The 15,310-nt window shown below is 41.2% G+C and overlaps 1 protein-coding gene across 1 annotated transcript in view; it reads right to left on the bottom strand.

Annotated features, from left to right (window-relative positions):
* Positions 1-15,310, bottom strand: part of LOC126092690 (lysosomal-trafficking regulator) — a 393,980-nt gene that overhangs the window by 357,137 nt on the left and 21,533 nt on the right. The window contains exons 2-3 of the mRNA XM_049908413.1: positions 4,321-4,493; positions 1,648-1,757 (exon numbers count right to left, since the gene is read on the bottom strand). Coding sequence (XP_049764370.1) covers positions 1,648-1,757; positions 4,321-4,493 — 283 coding nt within the window. The remainder of the gene's footprint in view (positions 1-1,647; positions 1,758-4,320; positions 4,494-15,310) is intronic.

Genomic DNA, 15,310 nt, shown 5'->3' with positions numbered 1-15,310 from the left:
GCTGCTACATCAGTGGCAGTTAATACTTGACAAAGGGCAAGGGGTACTCAGCCAAGGAAGCACACATGATTTAATTCAATCCTATCACTGTGAGGTTATGCCCTTATATAATTCGTTCATTTATTTATTACTCTTTGCTCATCTAAAATTCCTTACCATTTTTGTTGTCTACGAAGATTTAGAGTAGTTCTTTTTAAAACACAGTTGATTTGCTAATCGATGCACTAAATTACATTATTTTCTAAACAATCTACCATTTCACATTTTGTACGCAGATTACTTTTTTTTTTCAGCAATTCATTTCCCAAGTTCAATGTGGTACTTCAACAAGTGTCTCTCCCCTCCTTTGTGTTCATATTCTTTCCATCCTTGTGCTCCATAAGTATATTTAATACACTAAAATTAAAAATACCCAATAGAATAAATTTTTCAAAGATAATTTTCAGGTGAAATTACAGGACACTGCAGAACATTTTAATAACAGATAAATGCGACTAAGTGGCTCTGTGTGACTTTCCCAAAATCTACCCCTTTTCCTAGACCTCTTCAGTCCTTTTCTCGCCCCCCCCCCCCCCCCTTCCTTTCACTCCTGAAGAAGGAGCCACTGGCTCCAAAAGCTTGTCTAATTATAACTTTCTTGTGTGTGTGTGTGTGTGAGTGTGTGTGTGTGTGTGTGTGTGTGTGTGTGTGTGTGTGTGTGTTCTGCCACTGCTTGGTGAGTAGACTTTTTATCAATCCAATCAAATTATTTTGTCAAATATTGATTGCTTTCATTGTTACATAAGCACAAAAATAATAGCATTACCTAGAATGGAAGGGGCAGGACAAGTGTCACACACAAGGATCAGCAAAGTGTCACTAAAGACTGCAGGCTCTCTTATTGTATCATTTGTGTTCTTGAATTAACCTTTACATTACATTTTCTTTCCATCATGAACAAATAAAGTCCTATACATCACTGTGGGTGACACACAACAACTGATATTTAAATTTGGAGTTTATGTAGGGATGATATGCAACTAACACTTCTAAAATTTAATATGATTTACTGTATCATTAATTAGTTTTTATGTGTTTGTAAATGCAAATGCCCCTAAATACTGTGTGTGTGTGTGTGTGTGTGTGTGTGTGTGTGTGTGTGCAAGCTGGTTAAAATGTACACTACTGAAAACAATCTCTCATAGATACCAAGACACAATACAATCACCGTAACACTAGTCTCCAGCTACACGTGTTTCAGAGCATGTTCCCCCAACATGTCTATTTGATGATGAGACTGCAGTGACTCAAAACCAGTTAATGGTACGACAAATAGCATTTCATTCAAAAAGTGATTGGTTGCATGTCACACCCATATAAACTAATGATGTTTATTCCAGAAAATAATGTTTAGTTAGATTTTATGCCAAGCTTTCTAATTGTGATTCCGTCAGCCCTTTTTTTTTTTGCATGAACAATTGGCAAGTTTTCCCATAACCTTCCCTACTATTATTTTTAATTTTTATTATGTCTTTTTAACACTGCATCAAATAAGCTTATACCATGGATCTTAATATCCCAGTAAGCAAGGCAACCATTTTAGAACCTAAATATGGTTTTTTAATTAGAGATAAAAACAAAATATCTTTTGGAACATAATCTGCTTACCAATGGCGGATCATCATCTTTGAAGAATGAAATATATAGAGCCAGCTCATTTGGAGAAATGCTCTGTCTGGCCAACAACATCACCAATTCCAGTACCACTTTTTGAAGATCTGTAAAATTAAGAACATGTCTTAACAACAAAAACAAACTCCCCCACTCTCTCTCTCTCTCTCTCTCTCTCTCTCTCTCTCTCTCTCCCTCTCTCTCTCTCTCTCTCTCTCTCTCTCTCTCTCTCTCTCCCCCCCCCCCACCCCTCCCCTTCTACAAACACACACACACACACACACACACACACACACAACTGGTATAATTTGACACAGATAAGACAGAAAGCAGAAAATTCCAACAAAGAAACTATACATACTATCAATGACTTTTCAAGCAGACTACACAAAGAAGAATGAGGAATACCATTCAAAAATATACAAAGACTACATGTTACTTTACCGTGCTGTGTTAAAAATGACAATGCTGCTTACTATCCCTGTGTTCTACACTGTTGCCTCTAAATTTTGTGACGTGGTATGCCACTGGACACCCCTTTCATAGAAATCTGCTGTCACTGATGATAAGATAGAATCCATTTCTTTCACTACAAAATATCCATGCTTTATCAAACATTCCCCAGTTGCTTCTGACAACTGCCTCTGCTGCTCTCCATCATGATCAATGTCACTTCCTGAATTGAATATTCATATTCATGAACAAATCACTAGACTACCAACTGCCTTGCACTCATACACCTGAGGGATTTTGTTGTGAAAATTTGGTTTACGATTCTTATCATCATCACAAAACAAAAGTACTCCCTCATACTCAGCATGCAATATTGTGAAAAAGGTAATGTTAAATACTATAACAGAAACATACGTCCAATGGATGAATTGAATTGTTGCTAGTGTTTGTCACCAGTACTTCTTTTCTGAGTGCCATATTGTACACAACAAGAAAGAACTTGGGGATCTACAGTTGAGCAGGAAGAGTTAAGTGACTAACTAACTATTATGCTTTGTGTAATGCAACAATGTGTAATGCATGGGTTGTGGCTGAAAACTTTGTGTCTTTTAATTGCAGGTGTCTGCAACTTAAGAAGTCTTCTTTACAGTAAATAGCAATCTGTTTGATACAGAGTTCAGTGTTAGCCTTCTATCATCATGATCTTGCCTTGTGTTCCTCACTCATTTTGTTGGTTAGTCTGCTTTCTCATTACCATAATTGCTACATGCCACCACTCACAGGAGTATCAGCTTCTTCTTTGCATCTCTCAAAATATTCCACACATTGAAGTTATGACAATTATTCTAAAGTGGTTTTTTAGCAGCAGAAAGGTCCAATTGTAGAGTATCAGACACTTCATAGAATATTATAATTTGTATTAGGTTTGTTTCTTCATATACTAAAACAGATGATAGATCTGCTGGCAAACTAGTATATGGTCTCTTGCCTGAGTAAAAAATGCAGCCACTTATAATGTAATCCAATTGAACAGATAAAAAAATCTTCTCATTAAGTGGCAGCAGCATAAAACAAATACAAAGGTTAAGTAAAAGTGCAAGCTTCCAGAGCCAGTGGCTCTATGAGGTGAGAAGGAAAAGGACTGGTGAGGTATAGGAAATGGGACACATTTGGGATAGTCACCCAGAACCTTGGGTCAGATAAGATTTACTGGACATGATGAGAAGGAAGGGAAGTCTTTCCTTCTCATTCCATCTGACCTGCAGTTCTGGTCAACTTTTATGAACTCTTCCCATTTCCTAAATCTTGCCAGTCCTGTTCCTTCATACCTCTTCCTTCCCCTTCAACCTTTCTGTGATAAGAAGGAGCCATTGGTTCCGGAAGCTTGTACATTTACTTAAGCTTAATATATGTTTTCTCCTGGTGCAGTTTGATAAATAGATTTTTTATTAATCCAATTACATTATATTTTCAAAAATTGATTATTTTTGTTAATTTATTAATCTCTTATTATAATGTGGCATATTGCTATATCACTATATTTGGATGCACAGTGTGATTATAGAAAGGCTTGCTGGAAACAAGAGTGAGATATCATATAAAAACTGAAAAACTGTATTGCTGAATATCTTGGTGGAGAAAACGACTAAATAACATTTACAGCGCATGCAGTTTATTTAAAAATAAATAATGCTAGAAATCTATGGTTTTTTCTGTTTATTTACAACTTATTCCCTGTTGAAATGTATGAAAATAAAGTATGAGCATGCTAAATATCCCGATAAAACACAAATGATTACCATGAATGAAAAGTGTGCTAAGGTAACAAATTTGGAGATTATCAGAAAAAAAAGATCACTTATTTGGACCATGATGAGTTTCAAGAAAGAAATAGTGAAGTGAATTAATGGAAATGTGACAAATATGTAAAAATGTTTACCACCAATTGTTTGTCAGTAGCTATAGGTACTTTAATGCAACCAAGCTTACGTAAGTCCTATAAACTGACTTCCAAAGGCAATTACTTCAGATAATACAGTATTTAGAGAGAGAGAGAGAGAGAGAGAGAGAGAGAGAGAGTGGGGGGGGGGGTGTATGGAAAACAGCAATGTAACTAAGTTCTAAATCCACAAAATAACAACCAGGCATTTATATACATACAATTTAACTTTCAGATGATAAAAACAATACATATTATGCAAATGTGATGCATTTTACCTATCAGAGTAGCATCTCTACGCCTGAGACTCAGACCAAAGCCTTCCAGCAATGTTGATACCATCCCAATCTTTGCAAGCCGTGCACAGTTTTCTGCACAGTCTCTGCATAATGCTGCAAGTTGTTTCAATACTTCCACTGCTTCTTTAGTTTTCTGCTGTTCTTGTGGAAGCCTGGAGAACAAAAATAAATAAATAGTCATCTTTTAAATTAATGCACAGGCTCATCATAATTGAAAAAGGCAGTCTCATGTCTCAAGGAACATAAACATCCTGATGCAGCTACTTGCAAATTACATTCACAACTGCAAAATATTATTTATTTAGCCACTATGTTCCTGTTGGTAGTTCAACAGCACCATGCAAAAAGTACGAACACACAATTTCACCGAGCGAGGTGGCGCAGTGGTTAGCACACTGGATTCGCATTCGGGAGGATGAAGGTTCAATCCCGTCTCCAGCCATCCTGATTTAGGTTTTCCGTGACTTCCCTAAATCGTTTCAGGCAAATGCTGGGATGGTTCCTTTGAAAGGGCACAGCCGATTTCCTTCCCAATCCTTCCCTAACCTGAGCTTGCGCTCTGTCTCTAATGACCTCGTTGCTGACGGGACGTTAAACACTAACCACCACCACCACAACACAATTTCATCTGAACTGCAGAAAATAGTCTTCAATTACTAGTTTATAAACAAGGAAAATATTCAAAGGAAGGTACTTAGTGCAACATTATGTAAAGTATAATGCAAGTGAGTGCTTTCTCATGGTGTGGGAGGGGGTGGAAAGGAGAGAGGGAGAGGTGAAACAGAGAGACAGAATTCCACAAAGTGAAAATTATTCAAATGGTTCAAATGGCTCTGAGCACTATGGGACTTAACATCTGTAGTCATCAGTCCCCTAGAACTTAGAACTACGTAAACCTAACCAGCCTAAGGACATCACACACATCCATGCCCGAGGCAGGATTTGAACCTGCGACCGGAGCGATCACGCGGTTCCAGACTGAAGCGCCTTTAACCGCACGGCCACACCGGCCGGCGAAAATTATTCACATCTGGTTTTTATAATAAGCAAGATTGAAAGGAAAAGCAGTGCTGGTGGTACAAGTTGTACACTACCTTTCCTTGCATTCATCTGTGACATACATTTTGTCTCCTACAAAAGAAATCACTGAGAAACCCCACTTGAAAATATTAAATGGAAAATATGCTCAGGCTACTAGCTGCCATACACAAGAAAGTGCAGATAAGTTCATGCCACCAGGAATGTGACTTTAGTGAATACCGCAGGTCTATAATACACTCCCTGACAAAAAAATGAAGCACCCAGGAGACATGCTCAGATGTCAATATAACTTCATACACTTACCACCATCGGTAGGTATGTAAGCGATTAGAGTTGCAATTCTCTGTGACAAGTAGAATTGCTACCAGAGATCATTAGCGCTGGTAGGGTTTCTAAGGAGCATGAACAGTGTCAGATGTTGATTGGTCACTGTTTAGATCATGGACATTCTACACCCTTGTGTGAGACAGCATTATCAGCACCTAACAAACATTGAAAGTGGATCACTTTGGGTCTCCCTTTGCCCAGCTCACTGAATCATACAATATCCAGATTTGTAGGACTATGGCCCAATTTAGGACAACATGGGAATATGAGGGCAGGTATACTTATTGTCAAGATTCTGTTCAATTGTGTCTGACCACTAGAAGGGAGGATTCCCATAACCTATTTTATCTTGTCCATTAATGTTATGCACCACTACAGTTGCCACACCAGAGGATTTTGATCTGTATCAGTGACACTGTAACCTGCAAAATCTCAAGTGCCGTACCTTGTCTGCACTTGTTCTAATTTAGTGCTTATAATAACATTTTCAAATTATAGGAACTTACAATACCATCTTATTTTGAGCCAGGGTTATATCTATTTTCGGATATGTAGAGTTAGATTCATATTTTTGGATATTTACAGAATGTTTTAGTAGTCTGGCAAAGTTCTGCTTTGCTTAAAGTTAGTTGAACTGATATTTTTTACATGTTATCAGGTTATGCTACAAGAATTAGTCTTCCTACAAATATCAGAAGAAGATATAAAAATACACCCTTATTTTTTATGTTATTTTATAAAATCAATATTATGTCACTTACAAAATATGTCTGTCACATTTGTTTAATTTACCAACCTATATTTTACTGCTTTCATGAAGTAGCTTAACACCTATAGTTTTGAAAACATTCAATTTATTTTGTCACTGTCATGTCATGTCTTTTTGTTCATCTTTTGTTTCACCCTCTTTGGGGTACGCTGGATCAATCATTTCTTTGTGCATTGTTCTTTTCTCAGGGCCCAGTATTTAACCATTCTCTCTGATCTTTTCCTCTCTTCTTCCGAGATGAAGGGTTTGCACTTTTGTGTACATTTGTCTTGGAACCGTATGTTCTCATCTTTAGTAATTAATTTAGCTGTTCGATCAATAAGTGAATTTTCTGAAATCTTAAATCTACTAGGTCTTTCTCAGTTTCTTTAGACCAGTTGGGTTTCGTTTCGCAGTTACGGAAAAAAGTCAAAGATTTGTTTAGTTAATCTGTTGGAATTCATTCTGAGAAGATGACCATAAAAATTTATTCTCCTTTTTTGCATAGTATCTGAAAGTTTTTCAATTTTCTTGTAGAGAGTCTCATTTTTTATGTTTATAATCTTATTGTCTTGAAATTTTGGCCCTATGATTTTTCTTAAAATTTTTCTTTCCTTTAGCTCCATTTGTATAATTTTGGACCCCCATGAAAGGGATTTCTTATTGTATGTATTTTTTGTTAGTTGGAAGGCCAATTCAAGTTTATTTTTTCTGGATTCCATTGCTTTGCTTTCCCCAGCATTCCAACTAATCCATTCCCCAAGATATTTGAATTCTTTTACTATTTCAATCTTCTGTTCTTGAACTTTGAGGTATTTACATGAGTGCTTGATGTTTGTCAATATCTTAGTTTTTTCAAAGGAGATGCGAAGCCTATTTTAGCTGCTTATTTCTTTAGTTCAAGGATTTGTTCCCATGCTTCTTTCATTGTTTCAGCAGACAGGGCCATATCATCTGCAAAAGCAATGCAATTTACTTTAAGATTCTTCTTTTTGCAACCCAGTCTTATACCACTCTTAGTATTTGTGTTCCATTCTCTAACTATTTTATCAAGCACACAATTGAACAGCAACGGTGAGTGCCCATCCCCGTCACACTCTTGTTTTTATTTCAAAGGCTTCCGATAACTCGCCCATAATTTTAACTTTCGAAAATGTATTTGTAAGGGTCGCTTTTATAATATTAGTTGTTTTCTTATCCAAACCCATTTCTTCCAGGATTGATAATAGAGATTCTCTATCAATCGAATCATATGCTTTTTTGAAATCAATGAAGGAGATTATGTGTATCTTTGCCCTTGATTTTTGGTGTGCCATAATGTCTTATTTTCATAATATTTATTTTTTCAATAGTACTTTTACTTTTATTCCCATAATATTTTCAAAGAATTTTTATATGTGAAAAGCAAGTAACTTTGATTTGTCTTCAATATTAAAAGCGAAAATTTATGCAGCACCAATATAAATCAACAAATGTTCTGGATGCTTCTAAAACATTAGTGGACTGATATATTGAAAATGTGTACAAAAGATATGTCAACTTGATCATTAAGTTTTTAACTATGTTAGAGTACAGTTCACAAGGCTCTTTGCTGTGAATGATTTCAACAAAGAGCTACTAAAAAAGTTTTGTTGTACAAACTGTGGCTTCATTTCTTGTGAAAAATGTTTATAACATGTCTGCTGAATTGGAAGAAGTGCAATTAAAAAGTGGACGTGAAAAAATTAATGAACTATACATCAGTCACTGCTATAACACAACCTTGGACTAACTTCTATTTTCAGTAAGGTTATCAGTTGGACAACAACCCTAGGTGATGATAGTGATTGCAAGTTAAATAAATCCAACTTGTATATAAATTTCTCCTCTTAAAACATTTCCATAAACATTGCATTACCAGGGTTGCTCACTTCTTTGCAATAAATTTGTACTTCCAACATCTGAGGGCTGCTCAAAAAGTAAGGTGACTTTTCAAATTGCGCAGGCAATGAACCTTCTATTATTGAGCTTTTTTTAAAAAAAACAAAGATGCTGTGACTTACCAAACGAGAAAGATCTGGTACATAGACACAATAAAAAACACACAAACACACACACAAACTTTAAGCTTTCGCAACCCAAGGTTGCTTCATCAGGAAAGAGGGAAGGAGAGGGAAAGACGAAAGGATGTGGGTTTTAAGGGAGAGCGCAAGGAATCGTTCCAATCCCAGGAGCAGAAAGACTTACCTTAGGAGGGGGGAGGGGGGGGGGGGGGGGGGGGAAGGAGGAAAAAAAGGACAGGTATACACTCGCACACACATACACTTTTTTTTTTTAATGTTGGTAAAAATGCGCGAGCATATGTTCACAGTTTCAAGTGTACAGCATACTTCATTTGTCTTTGCTTTGGTTTTGTTTTGCTTTAGGGTGCAAAAAACAACTGGGAGCACACGCACCCAAGTCAAAACTACAGAACACGAAGACAGAGAGGAATTAAAAAACGACTATACGTCAGTCCCAATTGACATAATAGAAGACAGCTAAAAACAAGCACGTGGAAAAAGGGCTAAACAAGACACCATACAGAAATGGAGGTCCAAAACTAAATAGTAAATGGCCTTCACCATATTGCTTTGTTGGATAAAAAGTAAAACGTGGACAATAGCCCGCGCGTGATTTGCTAAAACGGCTGATAACTCAAACAACAAACCCAAGTGGGAATGTAAATGGTTAAAAAATGGGCATTCCATCAGGATATAGCAGACAGTTAAAACTTGGGTGAAATGTGTACAAAGTGGTGGGGTAGCGTGACTTATCAAATGACAATGTCTAAAAAGCCAAAATGACATCCCAGCGGGAGGGCCGAGAGGAGGTCATCCAAGCCACTGGGAGACGCTCAATAATCCTGAGCTTTCTCCCATGAAGGGACGACCAATGGAATTTCCAAAGGGACACCACCTCCTGACAGAGGCACTATAGAGATCATTGAAAAGAATATAGGAACTAGTGGGCTGTGGTATGAGGACTGCAGCCTTGGCAGCAGCCTCGTTTCCTGGCAGACTGACATGACCAGGAACCCACATAAACATCACTGTGGCTCCACCAAGACTGATCAAGTGACAGTTTTCCTGGACCCACTGCACTACAGGGTGGGCAGTGTACAGAGTACAATAGACTTCGAAGGGTGCTGAGTGAGTCTGAGCAGAGGACACAACTGAAAAAGCTGTGTCGTAGGATGTACTCCGTGGCCTGATACAGGGCAAAGAGCTCGGCTGTAAATACTGAGCAGTGAGGGGGGTTGTTTTGGGGAAGGAGACCAGACAGTGAGGACATCGGTCTCATCGGATTAGGGAAGGATGGGGAAGGAAATCGGCCATGCCCTTTCAGAGGAACCATCCCGGCATTTGCCTGAAGCGATTTAGGGAAATCACGGAAAACCTAAATCAGGATGGCCAGACGCGGTATTGAACCGTCGTCCTCCCGAATGCGAGTCCAGTGTCTAACCACTGCGCCACCTCGCTCGGTACTGAGCAGTGAGCTGGAAGCTGATATCGAAAGACACGGGTACCAATGATGAAGGCATACCTGACCTCACAGTCAGTCTGAGAGCCATTAGTATACACAAAGGCACTATCGCAAATTTCCATGCGAAGGTCATGAAACTGAAGGCGATAGACCGAGTCTGGAGCAGTTTCCTTAGGAAGCGAATGAGGGCCAAGGTTAACATGGGCCACTTCACAAAGCCAAGGTGGTGAAGGGTTCATTCCCACCAGGAAAGTTGCAGGTAATGTGAAGTTAAGCCAACATAGCAAGTGCCGTAAGCGGACTTCAGGGGGTAACAGAGAAGAAGGACGCACCCCATACTGGCGATCAAAGGAGTCATCAAAGAAGGAGGCATAGGATGGGTTGTGTAAAAGGCACCCACGGCCAAATGGGTGCCATGATGGTGGATAGTGTTGAGACGGCGTACGAGGGATGGACATGCAGATGCATAAACAAAGCACCCATAGTCGAGTTTTGAACAGACAAGGCACTGGGACCAAAGGAAGTAGGGTGGTTTGATCACTCCAGGAAGTATCATTGAGAACACGTACAACATTGAAGGATGGCATACAGCGGGCTGCCAGGTAAGACACATGGGAGGACCAAGAGTGTTTCCTATTGAACAGGAGCCCCAGGAATTTCATAGTTTCAATGAACAGAAGGGCAACAGGCCCAAGATGTATAGATGGTGGGAAAAACCAACTGCGTCGCCAGAAATTCATACAGATGGTTTTGTCAGTGGAAAAGTGAAAGCCATTCTCGATGCTCCAGGAGTAAAGACGATCAAGACATCGCTGAAGATGCTGCTCAGTGAGACAGGGCGGTGGAGAACTGCAATAGATGGCAAAATTGTCAACAAAAAGGTTGCCAGAGATGTCCAGCTGGAGACAGACCATTATAGGGTTAATGACAATAGCAAAGAGGACGACGCTCAGGACAGAACCTGGATAAAGGTGTCCAATAAGGCAGAACCCACACACACCTTGAAACCTCAGTCTTTTAAAATTGCCTGAAGGAGACAGGGTTGGCAGCCACAGAAGCCCCATGTGTAAAGAGTACGGAGGATACCAGTTCTCCAGCAGGTGTCGTAGGCATTCTCCAAATCGAAAAACACAGCCACAGTCCAGGATTTCCACAATAAAACACTTCATGACATGGGTTGACAAAGTAACCAGATGGTCAACTGCAGAACTCCGTGTTCGAAATCCACAATGTGCATTCGTCAGTAAATTGCATGACTCGAGCCACCATACCACCCAGGCATGAATCATACATTTCATCACCTTGCAAATGCAGCTGGTGAGAGAGATGGGGCGGTAGCCAGAAGGAAAGTTTTTGTCTTTACTATGCTTAGGTATGGGTATGACAGTGGCTTCACACCAGAGTCCACAAAATGTGCTCTCTGCCCATATATGGCTGTACGTGTTAAGCAGAAAGTGCTTGCCTGTAAGAGAAACATGCTGTAACATCTGAATGTGGATGGCATCTGGCCCTGGGGAGGAGAATCGGGATGAACTGAGAGCCTGATCTAGCTCTCTCATAGTAAAGGCGGCATTGTGACACTCACGATTCGGAGAAGAGAAGGGTATCACCTGAGCCTACTCCACTCGTTTCCGATGGAGAAAGGCGGGGTGATAGTGGGAAGAGCTCAAAATGTCCGCAAATTGGTAGCCCAAGGTGTTGGAGATAGCAACAGGGTCCACGATAACTACTTCTGCTATTGTCAGGCTGGAAATTGTGGAATGGATCTTGGTCCCAGAGAGCCATCGGAGATTGGTCCACACGACACAGGAAGAAGTGGACCTGTTAAAAGAACTAATGAATGAAATCCAGCTAACTCCTCGTTTGCTAACCCAAAGAACACGAGGGCACTTTGCACGCATCTCTTTACAATGAATGCAGATTGCCATCGTAGGATGATGGTTAAAAATGCGGAGAGCATGTCTCCGTGTGCAAATTGCGTCGCGGTATGCCTCAGTCCACCAAGAGACTGGGACACGATGTGGTAACAAGGAAGTATGAAGAATGGGACATACTGCAGCAGTAGAATAACGTTTGTGAGATATTCCACCTTGTCATCACAACTGGGGAAATCTTGTTCTTTGAAGGTCTCCAGGGAGGAATAAAGCTGCCAGTCAGCCTTAGTAAGCAGCCATTTGGGTGTGCACACTGACAGAGTAGGAGTCAGCTAACGGATAGCACACGGGAAATGGTTGCTCTAGTAGGTTTCTGAGACAACAGACCACTCAAGACGATGGGCAAGCCGGGCAGTGCAGAAGGATAGGTCCAAATGGGAACAGGAGTGCAAGGAGTCGGAAAGGAGGAGTCAGAAGTGGGTCCTCCAGTGTTTAAGGCAGAAGAGGTTAAGTTGGTAAAAAGGTCAGCCAAGAGGGCACCTCTGACACGTCATGGGAGAACCCCAAAGGGAATGATGGGCGTTAAAGTCACCGAGTAGCAAAAATGGGGGAGGTAGCTGTGCAATAAGCTGAAGGAAGTCTGCTGTGGTGACACTGAATGACAGATGGACATAAATGGCACAGATGGAAAAACTCAGGTGGGGAAGGAAAAGACAAACTGCAACAGCTTGAAGGTGGGTAGTCAGGGAGATGGGTTGACTATTAATGTCATCCTGTACGAGCAGCACGATGCCCCCATGAGATGGAATGCTACCTCAGGGGGAAGGGCAAAACGAATCGGTAAGAAATACGAAACCTCAAAGCGGTCGTGAGGGCGCAATTTCGCTTCCTGAAGGCAGTGTACAAGGAGACGCTGTGATGCTAAAAGCAGCCGTAAATCTTCTTTGTGGGACCAAAGGCTGCGATGTGTTCCATTGGAGGAGAATCATGATGAGGAAGAGCTGTAGGGGTGTCACCTCAGCAGCTGCCGAGTGACAGCCAGTGAAGAGTCGCTACTACAGGGCACAGAAGCAGGAGGATCCTCCTCCATGGGGTCCACAGAAGCATCGCCTTGCTTGTGTGGTCAGTCTATGCAGTCCAATGCTGAAAAATGGATGGTGGTGCGCACCGGTGACATGGAGGCTGGCCGGGCTAAGGTATCACGTGGCAACACCATCAAAGAGGATCTTCGAGTTGGCGAAGGAGAAGACTGTTTGCCATTGGTGAACTTCTTTGAGCCTTTCTAGTTAGAGGAAGACTTGGGTGTTGTTTGACTGGAGGGATGGAGGAATTCTTCACGGGAGTACTCCTTCTGTCCTCTCTGGCCTACCGGTTGTGTAGCTGGTGGCTTCACCCCTTGAGGCAAGAGTTTGACGACTTGTTGCACAGCTGAACGGGGGGATGGCGATGCTACCTTGACACTGGGCGATTTCACAACCTCAGACCTGAATTGGAGATCGCATGTCAGCATGGCCATGTCCTTCATGGAGTGAGAGGTAACAAGAACAGAAGTATAGGTGCCAGATGGGAGAACACAGGGTTTGTGACTAGCCAGAACTTGCAAGTGACTGGGTAAGGCACTTTTTCCTTCACCCGGATCTCTTGGACAGCCCGCTCATCAAGATACATTGAGCAATCCCAAGAGGTGGTGGCATGACTACCAATGCAGTTGATACAGCAGGGAGAAGGAGGTAAATAATCACCCTCATGCGCATCCCTACCACAGATTGCATCTTTGGCTGGGTGTCAACAAGACGTTCTAGTGTGGTTGAAACAACGACACTGGTAGCAGCGCATTGGGTTCGGAATGTACGGCTGAACTGTGATACTTCCACAGCCTGCTTTGATCTTGGATGGAAGCACCACTCTATCACAACTGAGAAAAAAAAGTGTGGGTGGGCATTAAGGAGGAATCTATCTCTTTCATTACACAATGGACGGCAGTGATCAGAGAGTTAAGATTGGAATTCGGCTTCGGTTAGACCATCGAGCAGCCTGGTGTAAATTACACCACGGGAAGAATTCAGAATTCTATGTGCCTCGGCACAAACAGGGTAGCCATGGAGAAGCAAGCCAGCAAACAGTTCTTGTTCTTGAGAATCAGAAGTAGTCTCCAAAAGCAAAGTACAATCCTGTAAACGAGAGCAAGATTTCACACATCCGGCAACAGCATCAACACCTTTCTGAATAATTAACAGATTTACTGTGGTGAAGGACTGACTATCTTCAGTATGTGAGACCACGAGGAACCGTGGTGGAGTGGGAACGGACTTTTAATCATTAGCCTCATTACAGTTACATTTCATTTCTTAGATGTTGATTGTGAAGATGACTGATTCATTGCAGGAAAAAATCCCCATGACTGCCAGAATCTCCGATGGCATGCTCCTTCTAACTGGAGGTTCCCTTCACAAGGGGACGCACCCGCCTTATGTGATCGTTCACATCTCAGGTCACACCTCCTCGACACCTGACAGAGTGACCAATTGGCAATTTGGTAAGCTTGCAGGTCAGGCAAACACCCCTCCTTGGACCTGGCCTGTACCAGGGGATACGTGTGAACCCTACCTGTCGACTCAGGGCTGGGAATTACATGTTACCCAGTCACCTGTTAAGTGTCAGATGCGTGGGCCAGCCTTCAGGAGCACACAGCGAAGAAGAAGGAGAGGAACCTCAAACACCAAAGTGGAGGAACGAGAGGAGACGGGAAACAAAGAAAGGAAAAGGGAGCAAAAAAAAAGGTGAGACTGTCCTTATGTCAGTGACAGACAATGCAGAACATTCCCAATAACATCCCAGACATGTTCCTCAAGGGAGTGGGAAAATAATAGCAAGAGGATAGATATGCAGCACGGAAGGGAAAAAATGCTGCAAAGGTTGGGGCCCCATGGTAGCCAAACACGAACCCGCGGAAGAGTGGCGAGCCCCCTGGGGGTTCGTTTGTCTTTGACACATAGAAAGGTTACATATGTTTTAGTGTGCTTGGTGATTTTCGATTATTATAAAAAGTTGAGCAAAGAATTTGCACCAAATTTTGTGTGAAAAATGGAATCAAGTGCTCTAAAACACTTGATATGTTGACAGTGGTTTACGGTGAATCTGCTCTGAGTAAAAAAAAAAATGTTTACAAGTGGTACAAGCTCTTCCAAGACAGCTGAGAAGATGCCAATGATGAACCTCGCTCTTGATGCCCCAGCGCATCAACACAGATGACACCACCGAAGTTGTGAAGAAAATTGTTTAGGAAAATCAACGAATTACCATAAGAGAAGTTGCTGGGGATGTTCACATATCGGTCAGTTTGTGTCATGCATGTGTGATGTGAGACAAGTCACTTTTCCTAATATTCATGATGAAGCTAATTTCATGAGCCAACCTCTAACTCACACACAAACTCTCTCAGAGCCATTACTGTATTGATTTTGCAATTGATATG

The sequence above is a fragment of the Schistocerca cancellata genome, chromosome 7, assembly GCF_023864275.1.
Source record: "Schistocerca cancellata isolate TAMUIC-IGC-003103 chromosome 7, iqSchCanc2.1, whole genome shotgun sequence".
Taxonomy (NCBI): Eukaryota; Metazoa; Arthropoda; class Insecta; order Orthoptera; family Acrididae; genus Schistocerca; species Schistocerca cancellata.
Note: the sequence above shows the minus strand (reverse complement) of the source record. Positions and strands in the feature narration are given on the sequence as shown.